The sequence below is a fragment of the Hippoglossus hippoglossus genome, chromosome 6 (genome assembly GCF_009819705.1).
Source record: "Hippoglossus hippoglossus isolate fHipHip1 chromosome 6, fHipHip1.pri, whole genome shotgun sequence".
Lineage (NCBI taxonomy): Eukaryota > Metazoa > Chordata > Actinopteri > Pleuronectiformes > Pleuronectidae > Hippoglossus > Hippoglossus hippoglossus.
Window position 1 is genome coordinate 3295359 of NC_047156.1, and position 26538 is coordinate 3321896.

The following is a 26538-nucleotide window of genomic DNA, read 5'->3' on the forward strand; positions in this document are numbered from 1 at the left end:
TTACATGTTTGAAATAAAAGATTCCGGTCATTTAGTTGTTTATTATTGCAATCTTGTGGGCTTTAAATAATGGGACCTCAATGGTTTGATCTGACATGTTTTAATAGATATTTAGAGACATAAAACAAATTAAAAAACCTACAGTTGTAAGTTATGAAGCTGCTGATGAATATAACAAGGGGTGAATAATAATAATATTAATAATAACAATAATTTATATTTCATTGGACCTTTTTGGACACCCAAGGACATATAATAAATAAACACATAAATAATTAATATATAACAATTGACGTGAAACCAAGTGGTTGAATCTGATGACATAATAAAATCACAATTTAAAGCATCAGATATGAAGTTTAAATATCTAATAATAAGTGATAGTATTCTTTTGTAATGTTCATTATGATCGGAACCTGGGGTAGGAACCAACGAGCTCGACTCAGCGACAAGTCGGAACCTGCGGCGCGGACATGTCGGAAGTTTAGACGGTTGCTCTGGGTGAACGAAGTGAACAGTGACAGTCTCGCATCAAACCAGAAACTATTGTCTCCCCCTAAATCAGCCCAGTCTCCCCTTTCCCTCACCCATGGCGTCCGGCTCGGATATAGACATCGAGGGGGCGACCCAGCACCTCCGGGACATCCTGAAGCTCGACCGTCCCAGCAACAGCGCCGGTGAGTCGGAACCGGGAATTCAAAGCGGCGGCTCTAGGCCGCAGGTGCTAACGTTAGCCCGTTAGCATGCTAGCTAGCTAAAGTGAGTTGGGTTTAGCGCGCGCCGCTTTGCAGAAGGCGAATTGGCTCGACCGCAGTTGCATTGCGTGTAAACGAAAGATTCACATCAGCACCATCAAAATGTCACGACGTGTATTTTCACTTTAATTTGTTTGTACTTGGGGGAAAAAACCAGAAAGCTAACGACGTCGGGGGGAAAAGTGTCCAGTGGTTCATCTTTTCCAAATGCTAGCTAAGCTGCGAGCTAGCTCCCGTCCCAGTCTATTCTCTGGTTCGTTAAAGCTCAAACCTTTAATGGAGCTGCAGAGGTTGAATAGATAATTAAACACGTTTTCCACAGCAGCTGCTCACTTAGAGGCTCCGGGGCTTTAAATCCAACTACACGTTTATTCCGCATTTAGCCCCAAAAAACACTTTGCTGCTATCGACACTAGCTCGAGGCTCCGAAACTGCGCACGAAGGTCGTGTTCTTGGCTCGTGTGGGTTTTACCCGCTTCAGCTTCGGTTCTTCATTCCTCGAACAAAGTGCGCAGACGTTTTCTAAAGTCACATGATGACCGGGGTGTTGCTAAGAAGACGGTGTGTGTCCGGGCCCGTGGACAGAAAGGGGACATGTGTCACTAACTGTGTGTGGGGACTGGAATATGTCCTGGAACTGCACCTACATTGTTTACCTCTGCATGTTCTCAACATCCAACATGCAGGTTTTAACATGGTTCTCCTGCTCTGACACAATCCTCTATTTACACACTTTATGAAAGATGATTAATTAATGTCTGCTAAGAAGTAGTGAAGTGTGACATCTTTCATACACACGTATCTTTGCTGTAACAGCAGCACATATCTTTGTTTGGTACACAACCACTTTTGTAGTTTCAGTTTCGTTGTAAGGGCCAGGACACATATTTGTATGACCTGTATTCCCAGGAAAACATAACCTAACAGAATGGGACCCAACAAGAAAGACAAAGTTGAAAAAGCCAGAATGCAAACAGATTTTTAAGACACCAAATAGGTTTTTAAGTATATATATTTCTGTCACTCTTTCTTATACAAGTTGCATGATATGTGGTGTCAATTTGATACAGTTATAAAAGCCTTCACATAAAACCTCCGGAGGGTTTGGTTCCACCCAGGCCTCTGCTGCGTGTCTTCCCCCATTCTCACCCCACAATCCCGTCTACTGTCCTGTCATTAAAGGAGACGATCCTAAAAATATCTTTAACAAAAAGAAATATACCTCCTCAGCATGTATTTGTAGGCTTAGCATTTTCTTGCTGGCTTTGCATATGTATGCTTTCTACACTGTATCCCAACATAACCCGTGCGTTCAATTTCTTTCCTCAGATGCACAATCAAGTGGTGCTCAGAGGAAGCCTTCTTTTAATGGAGAGCTGAATGGGTTGCTGGGGGCAGTCGGCCTTCTGGGAAGCACTGATAGGTCCACCATGTCAGACTCTACCGCACCCATCTCCACAGACCTCTGCAGCACCCAGGAGAGTCAGATAATGTGAGTGGGGTCCTAATTCTGTCACCTAACCATGATAGCAGGGTAATATTTCTAAGATCTAAAATTAAATCCATTTGGTGCATTTTCCAGCTGCCTCTCCGGTGATGATGGCTCCACCTGTATCTCCATCACGTCCAGCAATGTGGAGATTGTGGCAAGTCAAGACTCCAGCATCAACAGCAAGGCTCGGGGCAGCAACAAGGTAAGAACTGCAATCATCAGCTACAACATGGATTTCCTTGGAAGTCTATTAATCTGAATAAAGTCAAGCTGTTTCTGTGATTTTTCATATTGTTCAAAACCTGCATCTGTGATGTGACAATAAATAAGAAGACGTGACCGTTTTGTTTTCTGTTCAGGTGAAAATTCAACCGGTTGCCAAGTACGACTGGGAACACAAGTATTATTATGGCAGACTGATAGCTGTGTCCAACTCCTTCCTCGCTTATGCCATCAGAGGTGAGAATCCTTTTATTCCATTAGTCTTGCAGTTTTTTTTGTCTGTATTGAGTGCTGTGATACCCCAGGTCCCATGGTTTATGTTCTGTCTTTAAAATATACACTTCTTCCTTCAGGAGCCAACAACCATGCAATGATTCGTGTCCTGAGTCTGTCTTTTGCTGAGCGTTCCCTGCTGAAGGGATTCACAGGGGCCGTCACAGATCTGGCTTTTGCCCACCTCGACTCCTCTCTGTTGGGTTGTGTAGATGAGGCGGGCAACCTAATGGTCTGGCAACTCACCTGCACTGGAAACAAGATTCTGTATCCTGACATGCGGAAAAGTGTGTGTGTGTGTGTGTGTGTGTGTGTGTGTGTGTGTGTGTGTGTGTGTGTGTGTGTGTGTGTGTGTGTGTGTGTGTGTGTGTGTGTGTGTGTGTGTGTGTGTGTGTGTGTGTGTGTGTGTGTGTGTGTGTGTGTGTATTTTACAGCCTCTATTTGTACTTTTTATATTTCTGTGTCTCCTAACCATTTAAATACCAGCCTACACAACTTAAGATTTCACCCACTACATTTGTCCCAGTAGAGATAGTAGATCCTCCAAGTACTGGTTTTCTTTCCCATTTTCCTTAGCTAATGTTCCCTACAGAGATCAGATAGTGATTCATATAAGACGGCCAGATGAAACTCCCCTGAACTCCCACAGACGCCTCATCTGGTGTCCGTTCATTCTGGATGACAACGAGGAGAATCAGGACGACGCCAGCCAGACCTTGGCCCTTCTACATGAAGACAGGGTATCAGAAGAATTAATTACTAAAACAGATTTTTAGAACAGAGTAAAAAGTAGGAAGTTATCTATGGATATGTAGTAATATTGACCTATTACCCCATTTACAGCTAATGTTAAGTAGAGGAGAATGAGCCCATGATTGTAGATAAGGAATGTTCAGTTCCACACAATATTTTTAACTCTACAAAGAAGAGAGAACACTGAAGTCTGTGTATCACCATGTATCAGAAACATTGCGTCCCTGATAATTAATTTTGCTGCCCCCTTCTTCTAGGCTGAGGTGTGGGACCTGGAAGTCTTGAGAGCCAACCACAGCAGTTGGCCTGTTGATGCCTCAGATGTCAAGGAAGGCCTCATCACAGTGAAGGGACATACTCAGGTAGGCATCGTTTTGAAATCCTCAATACGGTACAATTAAATGATCTTCGATTGAATATATACAACTTTAAAGTAAAGGTCACATTTGAGTGGACATGTTCATTACTAGGGTTAGGATGTTAGATATTGGCATAAACTAAACTAAAGCCAAAGTAAGGACAATAAGTACAATATGGTATATTTACCAATTGGGATTGTTACCGAGATTCCTTACCGTACTTACACTGTATATTTATTTATATTTGTCCCCGCAGCGAGTCAGTGAAGGAGCCTTGTCTCCAGACGGAACCGTGTTAGCCACAGCCAGCCATGATGGATACATCAAGTTCTGGCAGATATACATAGAAGGACGACAGGACAAGCCCAGGTAAATAAATGATTTTTTTGAATGTGTGTTGTTATTTTTCTCTCCCCATCTTCTCATTCACTGTTTCACTTAGCTCTCCGTTTTCCAGATGTCTGCACGAATTGCAACCTCACGGAGGACGTCCCCTCTCCTGCCTTCTTTTCTGTGACAACCACAAGAGACAGGACCCAGAGTAAGTACAACACAGATGCACACACAGCCCTCAGTGAAAACTGTGATATACAGAACATGTTTAGTTCTTTTATTTTCTCTTTCTCCTTCATCACCTCTGGTTCTTTATTCTTTTCAGGGTTCCTTTCTGGCGTTTCCTCATAACGGGAGCTGATCAGAACCAGGAGTTGAAGCTGTGGTGCACTGTTTCCTGGACCTGTTTACAGACCATCAGGTTATTCATTTGGTTTATCATTACAGATATAACCTGTTATCGTATGGTAGAGCAGTACAAATTCTAATGCTTTTGTTTCCTCTCTTAGGTTCTCTCCAGATCCGTTCAACTCCTCAGCTCTGCCAAGTTTGAAGGCCAGTCTGGACCTCGCTGCTGAGTATCTCATCCTCACTGATGTACAGAGGAAGGTCAGCACAATGTTTTAATTATATCTTTAGAAATTTCACTAATAAGACTTTTAATAAATAATAAAAGTGCTTTTACATTAGTCTTTGATTGAAATTTTTAGCAATTTCATTTGAATTTTCTATCCATCAGTGTCACTCCATCGACATTGCAGCATTAATCTGAACTTGAGCTTCGCCCTTGAGGGTTTAAATCCTTCTTTGGGAAATAGTTTCAGTTAATTAAACACCAATAAATTAGTTCAAGCTTGCGGTATACCTAATCCCAGAGACTCAGTTTGGCTTTTATATTGATGAAAGGGCCATTCTTGCTAGATCAAGGTATAATCAGTCCATGAAACCAGCCCAAAATGTTGGGAAGTTTTGGACTTGACCTTTTCATTTCTACCTACATTCCCTTCCCACCCCAAGCCTGACTTCATACTTTGTTGGCGTCGTTCTCTCCCAGGTTTTGTATGTGATGGAGCTGCGGCAGGACATGGAGAAAGGGAAGGCTAATTTCACAGCTGTGTCAGAGTTTCTGCTGACTCACCCTGTGCTCAGCTTCGGAGTCCGGGACGTCGCCCACAGCCGACTGCAACACACTGAGGTCCTCCCTGCAGAGGAGGACAGTGAGAGCATGACTACAGGTACACACATAAACACAGGCTGACAGCTTTGGGAGTGTGGGTGGTTGGTGGTGCTGTCAACAACATCAACTCTTTTTGGGGTGTTTCTGAGTGACATGCGACTGTATGGAGTTGAACAAAGTATATATTTATTTACTTTTGTACCTAAAATTAGCAACATCAGTCTTGGAGAGTCAGGAGGGATGTTTTCCCTCTGAAAGGGGAGCACACTGCAGAATTTAAAACAGTTGTTTTCCTCTTTAAGATGCAATCATTATATATGTAGCAGCATTGATCTAATTAACACAACATTACCATTCATGTGCGTTTTATTTTGTTTCAGAGGGCGTTCAAGGACCCACAGAGTCCAAGTCTGGAATCCAGATTAAACTCTACTGTGTTCACACTAAGTAAGTCCCCAACTCACGATGTGATGTCAGGCACATGACAGGTCCACCACCACAGGGTCTGGAACGAGAGGCTAAATCCCTAAATGTGTTTGCTTGTGTTGTGTGTTTTCAGGACTCTGCAGGATGTCCAGATCTGGTTTCAACCCAACGCACGTTCCAGTTCTGCACTGTTCCTGCCTCATTCTGATTCTCAGGATGGTTTTGGTGAGTCCAACACTCTTGAAGGACAAAACCCAATCCATGAAGATGATGCATCTTTGAGTTTTCATACCTTTCTTTTTCTCAGTGAACATTTGAGATCATCTGTGTCATCTAGCTCGTCACATTCTGGGATAGTAATATGATAGATATTGATCCTTAATCAATAGGTTTTTAACAAATTAACTGACTAATCTAGTAAGTTAAGTGTGATAATCATTAACTAATTCCTACACAACCAAAGTATTGATCAATTGAGAAAAACAATTAATAACAAAACTTTACCACATACAACAACACAACTTAATGACTCTTTACATTTTGTGTTTCCAGCTGCTTTTTCGGACCATCTCACTGACCAGAGTTCTGACAAAGAGTCAGGAAGTGGATCCCAGAACGACCTGCGGAAGATCCCATCTCTTCCCGCTCCTGCTGACTTCCTGTCTAACTCTGTCTCTGGCAGTGGGCCGATGCCCAAGCTGATGACTCCTGATGCCTTCATGACACCAAGCACTTCGGTACGAACACTGGGAGGCCATCTTTATTACCAGTCTATCTCTCAATTAATGGAAGGGAAGTTGGGTTCATGTCTGAGATTCACTACAGCATTCAGTTTTCAAAAAAGGTCAAAAACATGTACTTTGCTTCAAACATTTCTTTAGTGGTTGCCTAGCAACATTTCTACCAAAAAAATATCACCTTTTCCATTTATGCTTGAGTGCTCCTGCCAGCACTTAACAGACAGGAGCACAAAACCATGTTAACACCAGTCTATACAAACTGAAAACGGTTTTGATCCAGTGTCATCCAAGTGAAGAAGTTCGTGAAATAAGAGACAGTTCTGTCTGAATTTTCTTCTGAAAATTGTCAAAATTATATAACTGGCATGTGAATTTATTTGTGATTTTTTTTTTTGTTGCCATTGTGCTTCAGTTTGGAAAGTCATGCGATTTCCTGCAAGATACTGACTGACTAACATTGCAGAGTAAAGCAAAAAAAATTATGTATGGTATAAATGTGCATTAAACCACCGAGAATGGATTTTCTTAACCATTCATCATCTTTCCTGCCTGTAATTCTCATTTTTGTCACGTTGCAGGTACCAGCGTCACCCGGCAGCAGCGCCAGCAGTCTGACCATCGTAACGGCTACCAGCAGCAACTCTGACTCAACTAACAGGTTGGTTTCTCTATGAAGCTTAGTTGCAATACGGGTTAAAAAAATTAATTAATACACATCTGAAATGTTTTAATGTTAAATATTTTCATCTTTTCTATATTAAATGCAGCTACAGTCATTCTAGTAAAAATTGCGTTGCACAGGTTGTTATGAAGTAAATTTCCAACCATTCAACATTTCATCAGTACTGAATAACTCTGATATCCCAGTTGTATAATGAGAATGTATAGTATAGTATATAGTATATATAGTTTTTTTTGGTGTTTGACTGTTAATTGTTGATTATAGCTACATATTTTACTTACAGACTCTGTTACTTACTATTAAGCCGTTTTCCAACGTGGCCTCCAGGTAAAATCCGGAGAATTGGCTACAGAGTTTACCCATAGTCTGCGTTTCACACATGCACAACACAGCGGGAGGTTTTCTGCACAGACGTGTTCACAACAGCATCAAACCCTGCAACAGACAGATCACGTGATCATGTTTACAGCACCAGACACCGAATTCTCCTGGTCTACGGACTTTATACTATGAGGTCCGGTGCAGAGCATCTCATTCGGTCATTTGCTTTCACACATGCAAATTCCTCTGGAGAAAATACAGAGGATCTGAGTCCAGTCCATGTCTGAAAGCAGCTTTAGATTAACATACCCACGTCATTTGTTTGTGGTTGATTCTGGTCGTACACATTAACATGTATGGTTGAGGACAGTCTGTCTGTGTTACCGTGTGCAGAGCTCTAGACGATCACAGTCACAGTCCTAACAGAGCTGAGAGCAGCAGCAGTAGTCTCACACTCTCTGCCTCCACCAGCAGCCCAAGAGCTGCTTCCGCTGTACTGCTGCCAGGACTGGAGAACCTACAGGTAGGCCCTGACACACTTACCTTCTTTTAAAACACTCCTAATACTCTTACAGCATGATGTTTTATTTTCTTTACATGGCTTCTCTCCATATCCAGGCTTTGGCGTCCCCTAGTGGTCTTCTTTCACTTGACAACTCCCAGATCATGGACTCGCCAATCCTGCAAAATCTGGCCTCTCCGACCAGGGCCCGCTCCCCTGATGTCATCTCCTCCGCCTCCACGGCCATGTCCCAGGACATGCCGGAGATCGCATCCCAGACGCTGCAGCTTCAGCGTGGACTCATGTCCAGCTTGGAGCCTTTACCACTTTCTGCGCTTCAGACAGACAGCATGGCATCTGCTGCCTCTGCTCTGCACCTGCTCACCTCTCCACGCACAGCCAACAACAGGTATGCCGATGACCAGCAATGATACTGTAACTATTACTGGTCCCCTAAATTAACCAAACTATGGCATTTTCTGTCTCAGTCTTTTAGCCCTGGAACTTGGAGGTGCAGATGGGCCAGTAAGTGGGGCTATAGAGTCAGAGCCTAGACTCAGCCACACTCCCTCTTTGCTGGAGAATGCCTTATCGCAGGAGAACCCTGGGGTAGGAGGAGGGTCCTCAGATGGAAACGTTAGCCACACACCTTGGCCAGCTGCACCCGACATCACCAGAGAAACCAGGAACAGTCTCAGGGACAACGGCCTGGGAGACTGGTGAGAAATTCCCCACTCACATGTAGAGGCGTTACACAAATGTAAACGTACACAACTACATCAAACATCTCTTAGAAATTCTAAAACCTATTTTGCTAAATTCTACAGATGCTTTGAGAAAGTAAAACTTGGATGGTGTCTGTTGTTGACTTGTTGTAGTTCTCAAATAATTAGGAATAATGGAAAGTGATCACAGATTGCCCAAACCACTAGACAGTTGTATCAGGCTTTAAAATGTGAAGGATGAGACGACAGTAGGACCGGGTTGGTCTATAGGTCATATCTGTGTTGAAACTGTGAAGGAAGTGTGAAAACCACTTATCAAACTGGGCTTTGTGTTGTATCTCTGCTGTGTTGTAGTTCAAGGGAAGAGTCAAAGGTGCACATGAACTCACCTTACCATCGACGCTCGTATCACCTCTCACAGAACGACAGTCAGGACACTGGTGCAGAGCAGAGGTAACGCAAATAAACACACCATCTCCTTGTTAATGCAAATAAGCAGACTCCTCTCGTATCATCCATACAGAAGAAGAAATTACACTGATCTGTGTCCTTTATTCACAGTGGCATTTTGTTTTTAATGACCTTTGGCTCTGTTGTTGTCTTGTGTGTCTGTTCCCAGCGACCCTGATGATGAGGTGGCCAGCCTGGCGTCGTCTTCAGGAAACTGTGGCTCTCGCTCCTCTCACAGGATCTCTGTGAAGGACTGGAAGACGTCACCACGAGGTTCACCAAAACTGAAGAGGAAGATCAAGAAGGATGACGGGTATTTTCATATTAACCGCAGGCTAAAGACACTTCTCTTCCGACTACACCTTGGTTAAGAAGATGATGTCTAATAACCATCGTCAACTCTGGTGTTTATAAAAAAAATAAAAAAGAAGTCTACTTATATATTGCACTTACATGTAGCACATGTAGTTTGGCTTTTTTTTAAAGACTAGTTGTACTGTTACGTGCTTCTTGCTGATCTGGGTTTGTACCCTCGTGGTTGAATTCACTTGTAAATCGCTGTGGATAAAAGCGTCACTATAAGAATTATGATTTCTTTGCGCATTAAGAGATTTTCAAAATATCAGTTATTTACAGAACTATATATATATTAGTCCAAAATGTTGACTGTCTTTCACATAATGGATTTTCTTCTTTCCTTTCTCTCAGTGAAATGGCTCAGTCCAGGCAAATGGACTCAGCTCAGGTAAGATGATCACAAAATATTGCTTTTATTGATTTTCCATACATTTTATTTGATGATCACTTTCAAGTTCTTTTGAAAAGAAATTTAACCTAACTTAATTAAACTAGAAATGTACTTTTGGCAACTATTTGAGCATATCAAGTGCTTTTTCTAATCTTTTAGTTCATAATTCTCTACTTAGTTCAGTGTTAAAACTAAAAATCTTGTTAAATTCAGGTGTAACCCCTACATTTTAGCAGCACTTTACATGGCCTCCTTTTTTAAGTCATTGTCTCCATCTGCTTATAGATGAATGTAGAAGTTCAGGAGGAGCTGTTGATGCTCCTGCGTAGCCAGCAGAGGGAGCTGACTGAGCTGCGTGGACAGATCGAAACCATGCAGAGCTCCATAATGGCCCAGGTCGATCATGTCCTGTCCAACCACCAGGAGCAAGAACGTATCCTCTACTACAAGTTTTTAAAAGTTTTTACCTCCGTCAAGGAGGCTATGTTTTCACCCCTCACCTTTTGCAGTTCCAAATTCAGTTTCACAACACTGTATATATTCAGCCCCACAAACCACGTCTCATGAAACTAACAACAGAGCGGCACCTAGCAAACACTTTACATCCTTGAACAGCAACAACTCAAATGCATAACAAACAAGGACATCTTATAAACAGCGACGGACAGTAAAAACATCTTGCAGCTTGTTATTTTGAGCCTTGACCGCTCCCGACCTCAGAGCGCAGACTGGAACGAGTTCTGGCCGAGAGTCAGAATCACCAGCAGCAGCTTCAGGAGCAGCTCAGCCAGCATCTCAGCCACGCCCTCACCTCCGCGCTCACCAACAGAATGGACAAAGTGCTACGGGATGAAATGAAGAAAACCCTCCCACAAAGTAAGAAAAGCACAGAAACGTTTCACAAACTTTATGTGTTCTGACGGTTGATGGGACTCAAACACACAGAGAGGTCTTATGTATTCCTCGGCACTCGGCAATTCCAGCTCACTGACATTAGCCTCCAGAGACCTGATCTGTTTATCAGAAATAGCATTATACATGCACACATCTAAACTGCCCCATCTCAAGGATTAACATCTTTCTACGGCTTCCATCCATATAAACAACATCAGGGGAGATGGAGGTGTTGTATGAAAACGTCCTGGTATTACACTGAAATGTTTGTACATGATTACACCTGCTGGTAGCACCTCTCTGACAGCAGCAGCTCTTAAATCAACAACACAGTCATGTTCTCCTGTGTGTTTATTACAATACAGCCATTTACATTGTGTGCAAGCGTGGGTTTTGATCAGAGTCAGAATGTGGATACACGACGTGGATGGTGATTTCCAAAGAAGCATAAAATAAGATTGAGTTGAGTAAACAACACATTCGGACTTTTCACAGTAAAACAATGTCCTCACCTACTGTTGCATTTCTATTAGAGAGATTCTTGGGGCTGATACTGGTATTAGGGAGTAAAACATTTCTGATATTGATAAATCAGCCGATATATGTTCCTAAGAAAAAATTGGCAATGATTCCTAAGATTTTAGCAACTCTTATGACAAAAAATGCATTTAAGGCTTGATATTTGAAAATGTTAACCATAAATTTGATTATACATAACTAACTACAACAGAAAACACATATATAGAACTTAGTTAAGTAAATAAACCTAATATTTTACGTATAAAGTAAAACTAAATGAACATCTTTCCTGCATTGTTTATTCTGTAAAATAAAGCATATCAGCTAATGAAAAAATAAGCGCTGATACTGATACATTTATGAAACGATCATATCAGCCGATATAATCATCCAACCAATAAAAAGACCAGGCTCTTATTTCTATTCATGGATTGAGACACTTAATGGAAAAGTATTTCCTGCTTCCTCGGTCCAGTCCTTCCTTCAACCTTCTAATCTGAAGAACAAATGCTTATAAAGACACCTTGTTATTTATGAGCTGCTCGATTTTATATCAATATCGACAGGAGCTGTTCTTTTATGACGGCCGTCCTCTCTTCATTGTGGGAGTCGGAGCTCGACTCTGCTGACACCACGGGGAGTTTGTAAGAAGTCAAACGTACCAGGTGATGGTGGTATTGCACCATTTCATTGTTTGCCAGTAACAAATGAAGATTTCATCAGTCTGCTCGTCTGCTGGCTCCTCTGTCATCTTTCAGTTCTGCTTTAGAAGACAGAACTATACATGCACTTCTTTATCTCTTCTCACTGACCGCTGAATAATGTCCATTACAAATACAAATACAACTATTTAAAAATATAATACAGTTCCTAATGTTCCAAACTGCAGTGTTGTGTGGCACTAATTTTGAAAAATTTGCAATTTATTTATCTCTCTCTAACCTTTTCTGTAGTCACTCATTTTAAAGATCAGTATATCCGACCATTCAGCTCAGCTGTGGCCATTTACCTGTATGTACGTCGATGTCCTGACTGTTTTATAAAGGAGAGATGAGGCGCTGCTGATCCGCCAGGTTCTCTTTAGTGAGTCAGGTAGAAGAACAAAAGTTAGATCCCTGAAGACAGTCATGGAAAATAACTTCAGGTGAAATAATATTATTAATTCATAATTGTGTCTTGGATCATAGGCAGAGAATCACACCAACAACCAGAGTATCGACTCTGGGTCTTCACCAGGTCCTGACCATGAAATAATGATAACCTCTGCTGGGCTGTCTCTCCTTCTCTTCACCAGATGCTGTGATGCACCTTAGTTGTACCAGAACAGAAAAGAGAGGAGGGAAAGACGAGATTTAGATGTTTTCATGCTGTTCAGATGTTAAACTGTGGACCGAGGTGCAATGATGAAGTGGACGCAAATAGTTTTCAATAGTTGAACTTCTGTTGCTATAGACACTGTCTGTCTCTGTGCTTTGCTGTGGCTAAGTGAAGGTAACAGATGAAATGCTGAATCTTTTAAGGACATTAACAAAGAAACAGTATTTAATGTAGATCAGTCACGACACGGCTAATTAGTTTTTCACTTAATAAGGTCAGAATGTTGATACCAGAATGTGAATCAGGTCACTGCATCCTTGATTTGAATCAGCAGTGAATATTGAAAGTTTAGCTTTTCATAGTAAAATAAATCTGGTGTATTTTGTTTCCTTTCTTTTATCGTCTCTGCAAAGTTGAGATTTGCAGCACAAGAAGTAGACAAATGCAGACCAGACAGAACATCAATAAATCAATAATGCTTGAGATCATCCCAGGCATAAGTTAAATTAAATATAACAAAGCCAGCTAAGGTTTGTTGGACTGACACTATAATTAGGCCGTCTTTGGAGAGATGTTCTCTTACTTTACCTCTCCTGCCCTGTATTTCGAGGATGAGATGTCCCTGTCTTTTTCTTCCTCCTCCTCCTCCTCCTCTTCGTCCTCTGATCACAGGCCTAATCACAGGAGAGTTCCTGCTAATCTGTCTTGTTAATTCTTTGCCCTCTCCAGCAATTTCAAAGAGCCTGGAGCCTGTGACAGGTCAGCTGAACAACACAATTGCTGCCAAGCTGACCGCTGTAGAGGTCACCCTGAAGGACAACGTCAGCAAGGTGGTCAAATCCAAGGTAGGTAACCGGCTTACTTCACCACCTGTCTCTTGATGCCTCTGCATCGGGCGACAGCCAGTAGCCAGAGGCATAATGTCTTCAGGTTGTCTTCATGTAATCATGATATCTCACACCTTTCAAATGTGGTGCTAACATTCACTAGGATTCAAAGATGAACTGATGTTCAAAGTAGTCAAGATTCAAGGTCGCTGCGACCCCTTCAAAATCCAGTTTTTCCCCTTGTCATTCTCCGGAGGGGCTGTATGTAAGAACACGAATGTCTCAGTGAGGCTCCGGACTTTCTCCGCTAGCCCAGAGTAAAAACTCCAGATAATGCCTGAGTGAGCCGATATGAGAAACCAGCAGGAGATCCACTGGAGGAGCGAGTGGGGGTGTTGATGATTGTTCTTACACATGACAGATGCAAAACTGAAAAAAAACGAGAAGAATATAAATATAAATGTCTCAGGTTGAAAAAGCGGTGTAAGACAGCTTTTGGTGATGAGAGCCGACGCTGGTGTTGATGTGCTGTTAACAGAAACACTCGACAAGTCATGTCCTGCCTGCTGCGCCCCCCCCCCCCCCCCCCCCCCCCTCACCCAAACACTGTGATTTCTGTGCAGGTGTGAATGCATCTCAGTGGAGAATCTTTCCACTGTGTGTCGCTCAGTGTGTGAAACGCAAACTCCGGAGCAAGTCCCGACCTAATTGGACAGACAGTCTCTGGAGTTCGTTTGAAAATGGCTTTAGACTCACTGTTAAACTTTAACATGATATCTCAAGTCTGCCTTGAGGGGATTTCTTTAAATTATGAGCAGTTGTCACAGACTTGAAGATGAACTGATATATTTCAGCTGTCAAATGTAATTGTGACTGCAGTGGTTTGGCAGAAGCAAGACACCAACAGGGCGTTAATTCTAGTTCATTGCAGAGTAAGCCATGTGGACTTAAACACAAATATTGGTTTCTGCTTCCTGTTTCCCAGAACACGACGGATGCAATTGGTCGAGCGGCAGCTGAAGCGATGCAGGGGCCAATCCAGGCCGCATACAAAGATGCCTTCCAGAGCATCGTGCTGCCCGTGTTTGAGAGAGGCTGCCAGTCCATGTTCAGCAAATCAACGACAGCTGTCAAACAAGGACCCAAGACTGTAAGTCAACCTCATCAAGCATCACATCTGTGGTTTCATCAGCAAAGAAACATTGGTAAAGATTTAAAAGATATGACCATGACCATGCAAACCATTTACCATGACCGACTCATGGCCAAATAAGGTGATTCCTCTTCAATCCTGTTTGTTATATGTTCAAACTGCCCCTGGGAGCTTCTGCTGTGTCTCACGATGACATGTTTCCTTATGACGGAGAAATGGTTTGTTGATGTAGGTTGTTTCCCCCGACGCAGCCCTGAAATCGGGGTCTGTTTATCGTGAAGTCTAATTAAATAACCATCTCTTTCAAAAAGCTCAGGGGACGGCTTTTGTAACGTTTCCTTTCAGAGTCATGGCTCTGATGTTTTGGATAAGCAGTCAGGTTTTTTTTTTTTTTCTCAGACTGTGTTCGTGCCCACCTCTCGAAGACGCTGTTTTCTTTTTTAAATCTTACAGAAGCTGTCATAATGTGTATAGAGCGGAGTCGGCGGTAAATAGAAAGTCTGCAGCACCTCTCTGAGTCTGTGAGCTTGTTCCAATTTATATTTAATCCATGATCAAATTTAGAGTTCAGTGTTTTGTGTGTAAATATTGATTTTAACTAACATCAGCTCCACCACATAACTACTGCACACACCTTCAGCTGCTCTTTATACCCTCATTGTGTCCCAGTTGTGGGAATTGTGGGGAAAAAAGGTTAAGTTAATGAACAAAGCCGTGCATTGGTGTAGTGGTGGTGACCATGCACTGATTACTAACTGCTGCTCGACAACATAGTCAAGAATTAATGATGTGATGCAACTTCAGATAAGTAATGTCTCAAAAACTTTCTGGCGGCCAAAGAGGAAATAGAGAAATGGTTCATCATTTTAAATCTCTTTTCCAGCTTCATATTTATCTAAACCTCTTTCCTATCGTCAGTATAAAGTAGATTATAACACCATAAGCCTTTTTTTTTTAAAGTTTGCTTGTAATATTATCAAGATCTCCAGAAAGTTTGGTGAAAAATTGACCAAATATGTGAAGTTTTTTGCAGTAGAGACACATAAATCATCTGATTTGTCTTCTGAGCTGCAGTGTTGGTTGTTAATGTTCAGTGCGTTTGGCATTTCTGCTGACCTTTCTCATTTGATTATCATAATACACAATGGACCTTTTGACTGCATTTATACTGCTTGTTTGGAGGGAACAAATTATTATTATTAATAATGTTATTCATATTTTACCTTGTAGACATCCAGCAGCTGGAGACTCACATGAAGAACCGAAAGCAGAGAGAGCAGGAGGCCCGAGACCCCATCGTGGGCCAGCTCCAACAGATGATTGACAGCTTCCAAACCTCCAGTGACCAACTGGCCAATAACATCACAGCTAACGTCCGAGGCGAAGTCCAGCACCAGATCCAGATGATGGTGGGAAAGTATGTATCCAGATATAAAGATCCTGACGGTCTCATTTGAAATCTAGAAGGTAGAGCTCATACCTCCATCAAGATACAACAGTTCCCTTATGACTCCTCATTTAAATTCACTCTATCTGGATTTTTATTTTTAGATCTGCAGCACATTGTAGGCCTTAAAAACTTAATTTTAATAAAACTACCAACAAGGTCAAACACCCCGGTCAGGATTTATCTCAGTACAACCTGCTTGGCTGTGGGTAAGACTGTGGAGACCTGCTGCCTCGATGATGTTCCTTCATATCTGTCGAACTTCACATAGGTTTTACTGATTAACATTCTCCTCTGATGTTTTTAATATCAGATCTGCACATCAGCAGATGCCTATGGCAGCAGTCCTGGCCTTATTCACTGCCTATTGAGCAGGTGTGTAATGGATTGGAGAGTAGAAACAAGCAAAGCTTAATCCTGGAGCTCATGTAAGAACATAAACTCGATCCAGTCTCTTGTTCCCTCTGCAATTAATTCCGTGGCCTCTGGAGTTTATATACGTGTCGTGGGTGGAGCAGAGAGCGAGTAGTTGGCCAAATAAAACTTCATAATATTGAAAAAGAATTGAAAAGGCCCCGATTGAGCTGCGACAGATTTTTACTCCGAGATCCGACATTACAACTGGAGTAAAATGGAGCATAACCTTCTTTCTGGGCTCTCGTCTTGTTCGTCCATTCTGTTCCTCCCCCAGTTTGCAGGAGACTATCCTCAGTCACGTTCAGCGGATTGTTAAAGGGGAGGTGGGCCTGGCCATGAAGGAGCAGCAGGCTGTGGTCACCTCCAGCATCATGCAGGCGATGAGGTCGGCTGCCGGCACGCCCGTCCCCACAGCACACCTCGACTACCAGACACAGCAGGCCAACATCCTGCAGCTCCTCCAGCAGGGCCAGCTCAACCAGGCTTTCCAGCAGGTAACATGCACGTACACACACACACACACACAAATGCTCAACCAGGTCTAGCATTGCCCACGTTGCAGCCTCTGCAGCTGAATTGTTGAAAAGTGTTTTCCAGTTGATAATGAATGCAAACAACCTCCTATAACTTTAAATTATTCACTGGTACACATGCACTTACACACACACACACACACACACACACACACACACACACACACACACACACACACACACTCGGGGTCCACCAGGACTGCAGGGCCCACAAAGCCAATATATTGCTGCTGCTTCACACAGTCCCCTATGCCGGCCCCACTCGTCCTGTAGCTCTGCTGCGTTCGTGGTGTGAACAAAGGTTTATGTTGTGAGCCGATGGCAACGAAAATATTGTGTCAAAAAACTGAATTATATTACAGGGAAGCTGTAGATCTTTAAAAAGTCTTAAATTCAATTTTGCAGATAAAATGCTTTAATGTATTCTTGTATAAATCATTAAATTGTCAGTCAAGATAAATCTTTATTTTTTACTGTGAACATTTCTCTACTCGGCCAGATTGAAGAAGAAGAATTTTTTCCATAATGGATTGTTAGTCTGTTTCTGGTTAAGTTTATTCATTAAACTAATGCTGCTAGTTTATGAACATGGGAGAAATGCAAGGTCTTGAGATTGATGAGTGCTCGTGGTGGATAAAACCAGTTCTTTGAAGCACTTATCAAGCAAAGGGGCGCTGTGTGTCTAGACTTTCAAACTTGGGACAAGTATAGTTTCACTTTTTGTGTGCAGGAATAGTGTGATTTTTAAAAAAGATTTAAAAGTTCCCAATTAAACTTGTTTATAGCTGTAGACTTCCTGTTACAGATGTTTCTCTTTCTACTTTTAGAACTGCCGGCAACGTGAAGGTTACTGTTCGTCAAAGCTTGTTTTTATAACTTCGTTTATTCGTTATAAAATAAAATATCCTCTGTCTCCAGGCTCTGTCAGCCACAGATCTGAACCTGGTGTTGTATGTGTGTGAGACCATCGACTCTCAGCAGGTGTTTGGTCAGCACCCCTGCCCCCTGAGCCAGCCCGTCCTGCTGTCCCTCATCCAGCAGCTCTCCTCCAACCTCTCCACCCGCTCTGAGCTCAAAATCAGGTGAGGACACACGGTTATTTCATGCACCTTTTTTTTGTAAAGTATGTATACAATGTGATTTTGCCAGGTTGTAGCGGTTGTCAGTTGTTCACACTGGCTGTGGTTCTGCTGCGGCGCTGCTTCTGCCAGCGCTATGTTTATACATAGGGTTTGCCTTGAAAATGGCTATAAATGCCTGAGTGTGTGTGAAAGAAAGACGACGAGGGCACCAGGGCCAAACAAATTTCTTATATGAGAAAAGGAACACCATAGTCTAAGTATGTTAATTAATGGAAAGTTCCACACGCATCTTCGACAGCAGCAGACGAGTGAGGCTGCCCACAGCAAACTTTAACGAGAAACCTCCACCAAGTCCCAACAGTCTCCTTACATTTCAATCATGCTGCACCAAATTATACTCATAGATATTAGTCCCCTAAATATGTCAAGATCTCTCCATTATTTGTTGAGGAAAATTTGGAAAAACCCAGTTGATCTGTCCCTTAATCAAAACTGCTCCAAGAGTTAATATAATAAAAACATAACATCTGTGGCACATGAATCGTGACGTACAAAACAGTGTCTCAAATTCAAAATAACACAAATATTGATCTTTCTTACATCTGTACTTTTCAGTTTCCCGGCAGGAAATCACAGCCTCATTTTAAGTATTGTTTCACACTTTAGTTTGATGTAAGACCTGCACTTGAAAGTGCAGCAGGCATAACTTGCAATTTTGGAAAATGTCACCGGTTTTAATCAAAAACCTGCGAAGTGCATAAGTTATCGTCTCCACAACACGTCTGGAGTTTGAGCTCATTTTCTCTCAAAGCAGCGGAAGCAAACTCGTTATGAATGACATTACACACCTGTTCTCCCACACAAGCCCAGTCCTTTTTGCCCTTGGGATCAATAATAAACTCTCTCTTTGCCTAAACTTTTGCTCCCCATCTCATCTCCATCGTACGTCCATTATTCCTCGTCTCCCGAGTGCTAAACGGTGCTAAACTGCTGACCCCATCACCCGGCTCCGTCTGCAGCTCCGCTCCACGGCTGCCTGGGGAGCCTAAATGATCCCCGTGAATAGCGTCGCAGTTTTTGATGCTCGCTATTGTTCTGCTCTTTCCGTGTCCTTGTGTCTTTTTATCCCGTCGTTCGTTCCCCGCACTGCTGCTTGTTTCTCTGCTCTTTTTAACGGCGTGCGTTGTGCGGTTTTCCTTTTTCTAATGAATGGACGTGACTCGTGAGTGAGTCGGCAGCGCGGTTGATAGTGATACTAGGATACAAGTGGTGTTTCTGAGATGGAGATGAATGGTGGAACGTGTAAAGAAGCTGTTTTCCTCACACGGGGTCACTCAGGAGGCTGGCAGGAGAAACTCCGAAGAGTGGTCTGCAGCAACTGACTGTGACTTTTTTGGGGAATTCAGATAATTTCAAGATATTATGCGGAGTTCAGTGTTTGTCTGAAAGCAGCTCGAGGGAGAGCAGAACAGAACTGGAGAGATTCAGAGTTTCTGCATCGTCTTAAAGTAAAAAATTCAATCTGAATTTTAGACCTTATAAAGTCTTAAACATTAAAATATTCCATACAAGGTCTTAAATACATTAAAGTAGGTCTTCATTATGTTAATGCACATGTCACTGTGTGTTGTAGTTCTTTCTCCATGATACAAATATTAGCCCGTTGTAATAAAACTACAAACATCTTGGTCAGAACGTGTGTGTGAGTAGTTCTGGGACTTGATGTTCCTTCATATCTGTCGTACTTGACCTAGATCTTAAGTTTCTTTCATTATGGTCTTAAACAGTCTTAGATTTAACTCTAAACCCTGCGGAGCACAGTCTGGAGGCTGTCCGCCGAATGTCTGACTGGATTAATAAAGAGTTAAACGTGTTGTAGCCTGAGCGAGAGGACAGGACACAGGTGAGGACGAGGAAAACTCAATTTCTGCAGTGATATTTGCGGGAAGACGCTCACGTTCACCCAGCGGGCCGGTCGCCAGGAGGGAGATCAAGGACGACACGTGATTCAATCTGTGAAAGGCGACTGGGACAGAGTCAGAACTATCTGTGTTCCCCGCAGCTGCTTCAGGGGTCAAAACACAGTCTGCACACGTTCCCTTGTTCTGCTTTTATATCTGAGAGAGAGAGACGGCCGTGATTCAAAGTTTCATGTTGTTCACGTCAAACCTATTTCATTCCATTTTCTCCTCGTAGAACAAAAATGACTACAACCTGTTGTGCTAAGCTAATTTTGTCATCGTGCTTTTTCTCCTGCCTCGTGACTTAAAGCAACACTACGCAACTGTTTATACATTAAAATAGCAGCTTCATTAAAATGAGTCCGATGTTTGAGTGAGTGTGAATGTTTCCTCTTTCATTCCCTCTCTTCACCCTGAACCTCTGTTCTCTGTAACTCTGGTGAGTGGGTTCGATCTCCTGTGAGAAGAACTGACTGAGTCACAGCTTCAACTGTCACAATCAGCTCCAGCAAGTTGAAGAGTGAAGCTGAACTGTGGATCAGTTAGAAAGAATTAGAAGTTACTAAAAACCAGAGTTTATTATTGGGCTTTGTCAACGGGTTTCTGAAATCTGCGTGGTGGAAAATCAGGCTTTTACTCTTTAGTCTAACGTCTCTCTCCCTCTGTGTCCCTGTGCAGTTACCTGGAGGACGCGGTGATGAATCTGGACCACGGCGACCCGCTGACCAGAGACCACATGTCCTCCGTGTTGGCCCAGGTCAGACCCAAACTCTTTGCGTTCCTGCAGCAGGACCCCCACAGCCTGCTCAGCAAGAGGGCGCGGCGCCTGATGATGATGCTGCAGGGTCTCGTCAACCACTAGTTCTCCTCCTGGAGTCTGGTGCTGAGGAGATAGATGCAGATCATGAGTCCAGTTTTGTTAAAGTTGAGTCCAGGACGACTTCAGCCTCTTTGTTGGAGCGTGAGGATGAAACTTGTTGGTTGGAGATGAAGACGAGGGCTTGAAAACTTTTCACTTGGTTAAAGAAGGTTCCCTCCAGTTCCTCCACACATTCTTTGTTCCTCCTCCTCTCACTGCACCAGGGACGTGTCATGTTAGGAAATAGACTGTTTTTGTTATGCTTCCTTTCCCCCCCCCCCTCGTCATACCATCAATGCAAAACAACAACATTCTGGACAGAGAGATTGTTGTTGTCTGTTAAAGAGACTCTAAGTTCACTCTAGGTTCTTCCACACCTCCATTACGGCTGCTCCTCCTCCTCCCGATCAAAGAGCAAACGACTGCCTCACAGACGGCAGCACAACCCTGATAATTATGTTCATCTCCATCCCCCCCCACCCCCGACGCATAGAACCGGACTTTTCATGTTGCATCATCCAAATGTGCAAAAGACTCAAAGAATGTGCAGCTGAGCGAAACGTTGCCGTTTCCTTTTTTGTTGTTCCGCTCTGCTCCTCCGACCCGTCAGGCAGACACATTGAGTTTCTCAATGCGATGCGGACGCTGCCTCTGAGCAACAGAAACAACGGGAAAGTGCACAAAAATGTCGCCAGCGTTTCTCGGCCATCGGAGCGAACAGGAGGCTCGGACGCATTTTTTCTTTCCTTCTCGGGAGCAGCATCCTCCTCCTCCTCGCTCGGAGTTACAGTGGAATTCAGTTGCCGCAGAAACGCGCTGCTCAGTTCAGTTCTCTTTAACAACCCAGCGACTCCCAGCGACTCCCAGCAACCAGAAGAATCAAACATCCAAAGCCAATTTATGTTGGTGGGATTTTTTTCCTTTCAGTTGTTTCTTATTAGGTTGGAGATAAAAAAAAAAAAAAAAAAACCTCAACAGGCCATATCTGTCTCAGCGAGGATCAGCGCGTGAATTGTTTTTACTGAAAGTTAATAAGATTTGTTTTGTGTTGGAGAATTCAGGATGAAACGCATATCTCATTATACCCTTTTTTTTCATCTGACCTTGTTTTCACAAATCTTATTGATGAGAGTTTCTGAAGGAAACAAATACGGCTAAAGGAGAAATGACTACAAAATAAAGAAACATTTGTGAAATCTTATAAATATTTGAGAAAGCCCTTCAGGCTGAAACAAATCCCCTTTAGATTCTGAATGGTTTGGCGCCTGTCGAGAAGTTGGCAGTTTATCCTCGTGTGCAGCTCCGACTGCTTTTCTTCTGTCAGTCCCCTTTTTTTATATATATATAACAGTTAGTATTTGTAAGACTTGTATACTTGCTTTAAAATTTGTCAAACTAGTTATTAAACATAATAAAAATGTTTCCTAAAGTTTAATGGTTACTGCTGATGATTGTTTTTTTTTTGTTTTTTTTGTTTTTTTTAAATCAGGAAATTCAAAGTCATGTTTGTCAAACTTAATGTGCAGTTCCTCCTCACAGACTCTAGGAGGCAGCACTTATTTGGATTGCAGATGTTCACCCCCCCCCCCCCCCCCCCCTGTCTTTTGGAAGTTTTGAGTTCAGAAAATCATTCCTGCTCTTTGTCTGTTGAGCCGAACATCGAACCGCTCGTGTTCCGGTTGTGAAAGCACTGATTCTTCATCTTTTTTTTTTTAAAAAGTGTGTGTGATCGTTTGTGTGCAGCTCAGTTACACACGTTGTTTAACTCACAACAGGGCGTTCACACTTCTGCTGATTGTAAAATAAAAGCTGTGTTTATTTGCCCCCTGTGTTCAGAATCAGTTAAGGTGGATTTGTCTAGCAAGTGCCTTATTGTTCTCGATCTGTTTTGGACGTTTGATCTCATTTAGACAACTTGTAATGTTTCAGGCGTGAAAAAAATATCTCATTTAAATCTGACACGTTTTATTTCATTAAAAACTTGGATCTGAAAGTGCAGCTGAAGCAGCAGCGAGAGGAGGACCTGTGCGTTTAGTTTGCAAACATCCAGCTCACGACTTTGGACCCGGACAGATGAGCGATCATGTCAGTGAGGAAAAGAGAGAAATGTTTATTCTGACTTTCAGCGTCAGTCCGTGCTGCAGAAGAGGAAACCGTCTGTTTTCTGTTTTCTCTCTTTCCGTTGTGTTCGTTTCCCTCGGCTTGTTAAGTTGTTGTCTTTTACAGTTTCTTTTACCCTCAACATTTTGGAATAAAATTAAAAAAGACTTGTTTAATTTATTGTGTCTTTATTTTCAGTCCAACATCTGAAGTCGGCTCCTTTTCTCCTTCAGCAGATTCAGTGTTGGGTTGTTCAAAATGTGTTAATATACATTTGCATTTGATTCTTTTTTCTGCAACACATGTAGCTCATATGAATATAAAAGAAAATACAGTTACCAACAAGTAACAAACAGTACATCACATGTAAAACTGACTAAATATAGAAGACATTGTTTTTAGGGAAATTAAGGACATTTATAATAGAATACAGCTATAAACAGTTTTTCATATTTACATAAAGATGGTTTATGAAATAAAACAAATTTTAGATGTTAAGGCTTGTTGCTTTCTGACCTTTTGGCCACTGACCCTTCTTACTGGACACCTGATTGGCTCCTCTGTGTAAAACGTGGCCCTCTTACAACCACTGATATAGAACATTTCTGTCATTGGTCTAACTGGGAATCCAAAAATAATCTCTGCACCAGTTGATCTGAGTCAGTTGAACTGTGTTTAAACCTGATGCATCGGTATTAAATATCTATGAGAACGATTTATTTTAATCTGATTCTCTAATTACTAATAACTGATGTGGTTTTAATCGATCTGGTCTTTATGTAGTTCTCATACTAACTCATCTGGATGTTTGAGCAGTTGTTTAAACCTCATGAACAGTTTTTCTAGTGAGTTTATTCGAATATTCTTTAAAGCTTCATCTCTTTTCCTAAAGATCATTTTTATCATTCAAGAAATGGGCTGCTGCTTGTAGTACTTTACGCATTGTTGTGCCGGAAACATCAGGACACTTCCTCCACCTCTGTTCCTTAACATCCTCCCTGCCTCACCCACCATGCGCCCTGAGCGGACCTGACTTCAGCTCAGCTCATGTGGGACTCCTCTGAGCTGCTGTGGAAAAAAAACCTTCCTCCTCCTCCTCCTCCTCCTCCTCGGCAGGGACGCGCCCTCCCCTCCACGCGCAGGGGAGCGCACCGTGGATGCTCTCACGCAGGAGAACAGAGCTGCAGCAGCAGGGAGACACTCGGACTGAGGAGGAGCGGGACGGTGGACTTTTCTCCTCTTTACCACAGAGAAACACAAACTTGGGGATTCCGCTGCAGGAGCTGAAAGTCAGAGAGGAAGGACGGACAGACGGGTCAACATGGCTTCTCTCGTGAACTCTGCGTGTCTCCTCTTCTTGCCTGTTGCTCTGCTGCTCAGTAAGTGATTTCAAATTACTTCAATATCTGAGAGAATCTGGTTCAAAGTTGAATGTCCGGAGAGAATCACTGTTTCTGGAGACTCGTGCGTAACCAGGTGGCACAGGCGCAAATACTGATGCGTAAAAAAAGACCCACTTGATTCTGATGTATTCGGGGAATCAGCCGCGCTGCGACTCTCGGTCCCTGCACGTGCGAGTCTGCTCACGCTTCTCGCGTGCACGTCAAGTTGCGGGGGTCCCGCGTCTCCCCCCGCATCCTCCCGCAGCCTCCAGCGGAGCTGCGGTCACACGGAGCCCGGCCGTCCCGCGGGGAGGCGGTGGATGCTGCAGCGTTTCTGTGCGTGAGAGGGTTTCTGTTCCCAGAGGTGGAAACTGGCCCGCGTGTGTCCGGACCGCATCTGTCCAGCTGCTGGGGAACATCTGGAGGGGGGGGCATGAGGGGCTTTCATCCCCCCCAACACGCGTTAAAGGATTAATGCAACACTAGTGGATTCATTCCTGACTAACATGAATCTGGTGCAGGTTCCTCTGGTGGTTTCCTTCCACCCTCTCGCAGGTTCACTCCTTGTGAAGGGATGAACAAGTTTTATGTGTAGAAAGGAGGCGGAGACATTAAAGAGGCGTTGCAGTGATTTAGTTTAACATTCACATAAAGTTCTGTGGCTCATCAGAGACAGAAGAACATTAAAGCTGCAGAGGTGGAGAAATTCTGATGGGTTGAACCCCCCCCCCACCACCCACACACACACACACACACACACACACACAATTTCCCATGGTGCAACTCAACATTTAATTCAACACCCATCCCTCTATCCAGAAAATATCCAGAATGTGAAGGACGCCATCTTGCACATCTGGAGCGAGACTCCAAGGTCCCATCAGTACATGCTCAACCAATCAGGAGTCAGTCTCAGCTGTCAATCATCTTTATGGCATCAAATAAATAATTAACTTATCAGAAAAATGAACAACTGAACAAACACCAGTGTGATAACAACTTCCTACAATTTATTTGACGTCTTCTTTTACTTCTTAGTTTGGTCCATCTCCCATGCACTGACATGGAGGAGGCAGGGTTCATGACCTATACTGCAGCCAGCCACCAGGGGGCTATCTTCGCTTTTTTTTTGTGTAGTACATGATGACCCTGATGACATCACTGTTAGTATCTTATAATCTTGGTGATGAGTGAACTGAACACGATGTGTCACATGAGCTGTGAGACTCAATCCCACTGGAGACGGATCCAAACACTTTAAAGTACAAATCACCATCATCATCATCATCGCATGTTGCTGCTGCTGCTGTGAGGATGATGATGATGGTGATGAAGAGGGGGTGGATGGGAGAGGGGGGGTCCCATGAGAGTGTGACACCGAGGGGGGAGTAAAGGGGAGAAAGGAAAGTGAGTCCCTGCGATGGAGATAAATGATGAATGAATCGCATCTGTCCGGCTCATCTGCTCAGCAGCGTCTCTGGAGACACCGATCAGCCCCACGACTGAACCTGAGCGGGAAACACTCCTCTGCTGCTGTGTCCCTGTCTGTCTGTCCATCGATCTGTCTCTGTCTGTCTGTCCATCATCTCCCTGCGTCTCTGTACTCGGTCCCTGACTCGCAGGAGGGACAGAATGGGCACATGATGTGATGATATTCTCATGTGAAACTCTTTGTTCCTCACAAACTGTGGGAGCGTTCACGTTGAGGTGCGGACGCTGCGTTCGCCGGCATCACTTCCTGTCAACGCCGGCTCAGACGGTCATCAGTCAAACCTGTGGCAGATAGTCGACAGGTCAGGTTACACATCGGGAAACAACCTGAACATCGTGGAAAGTCTAAAGAAACAACTCGGGGGCGAAGCTTTAAATATGTAAAGTAATGAAAATGACTCAAAAATCCAGATGCACCAAATTTCCCACACTCATAAATATCAGTCTACTTAATATGCTGGAGTTTTTAAATCAAGATCCATGAATTATTATCTAAAGTTAAAGTGAGTTTATGTCTCAATCTCTAGTTTCAAGTCTTCTTCAGTACAACTGATGATAATTTTATAAATCATCGTCCATTTCAAGGTTTTTATGGCAT

At 43.0% G+C, this 26538-nt stretch overlaps 2 protein-coding genes across 2 annotated transcripts in view; both read left to right on the forward strand.

Moving 5' to 3' along the window:
• The first annotated feature begins 466 nt into the window (after positions 1 to 466).
• On the forward strand, positions 467 to 23243 carry edc4 (enhancer of mRNA decapping 4). The gene is given in 31 exon segments (XM_034588015.1): positions 467 to 677; positions 2085 to 2247; positions 2338 to 2449; positions 2607 to 2706; positions 2823 to 3009; positions 3335 to 3482; positions 3753 to 3857; positions 4111 to 4223; positions 4312 to 4395; positions 4513 to 4608; positions 4697 to 4796; positions 5242 to 5422; positions 5745 to 5811; positions 5924 to 6015; positions 6343 to 6527; positions 7109 to 7188; positions 7927 to 8056; positions 8152 to 8444; positions 8524 to 8754; positions 9115 to 9213; positions 9380 to 9523; positions 9919 to 9955; positions 10244 to 10391; positions 10679 to 10834; positions 13418 to 13533; positions 14501 to 14624; positions 14627 to 14665; positions 15899 to 16085; positions 16807 to 17026; positions 17984 to 18147; positions 20787 to 23243. Coding segments are annotated over 31 exon segments (4173 nt in total). The 5' UTR covers positions 467 to 589; the 3' UTR covers positions 20971 to 23243.
• A 982-nt stretch (positions 23244 to 24225) lies between these two features.
• The window catches only part of nrn1la (neuritin 1-like a), a 49948-nt gene continuing 47635 nt past the window's right edge, over positions 24226 to 26538 (forward strand). The window contains exon 1 of the mRNA XM_034588016.1: positions 24226 to 24446. Coding sequence (XP_034443907.1) covers positions 24389 to 24446 — 58 coding nt within the window. The 5' untranslated portion in view covers positions 24226 to 24388. The remainder of the gene's footprint in view (positions 24447 to 26538) is intronic.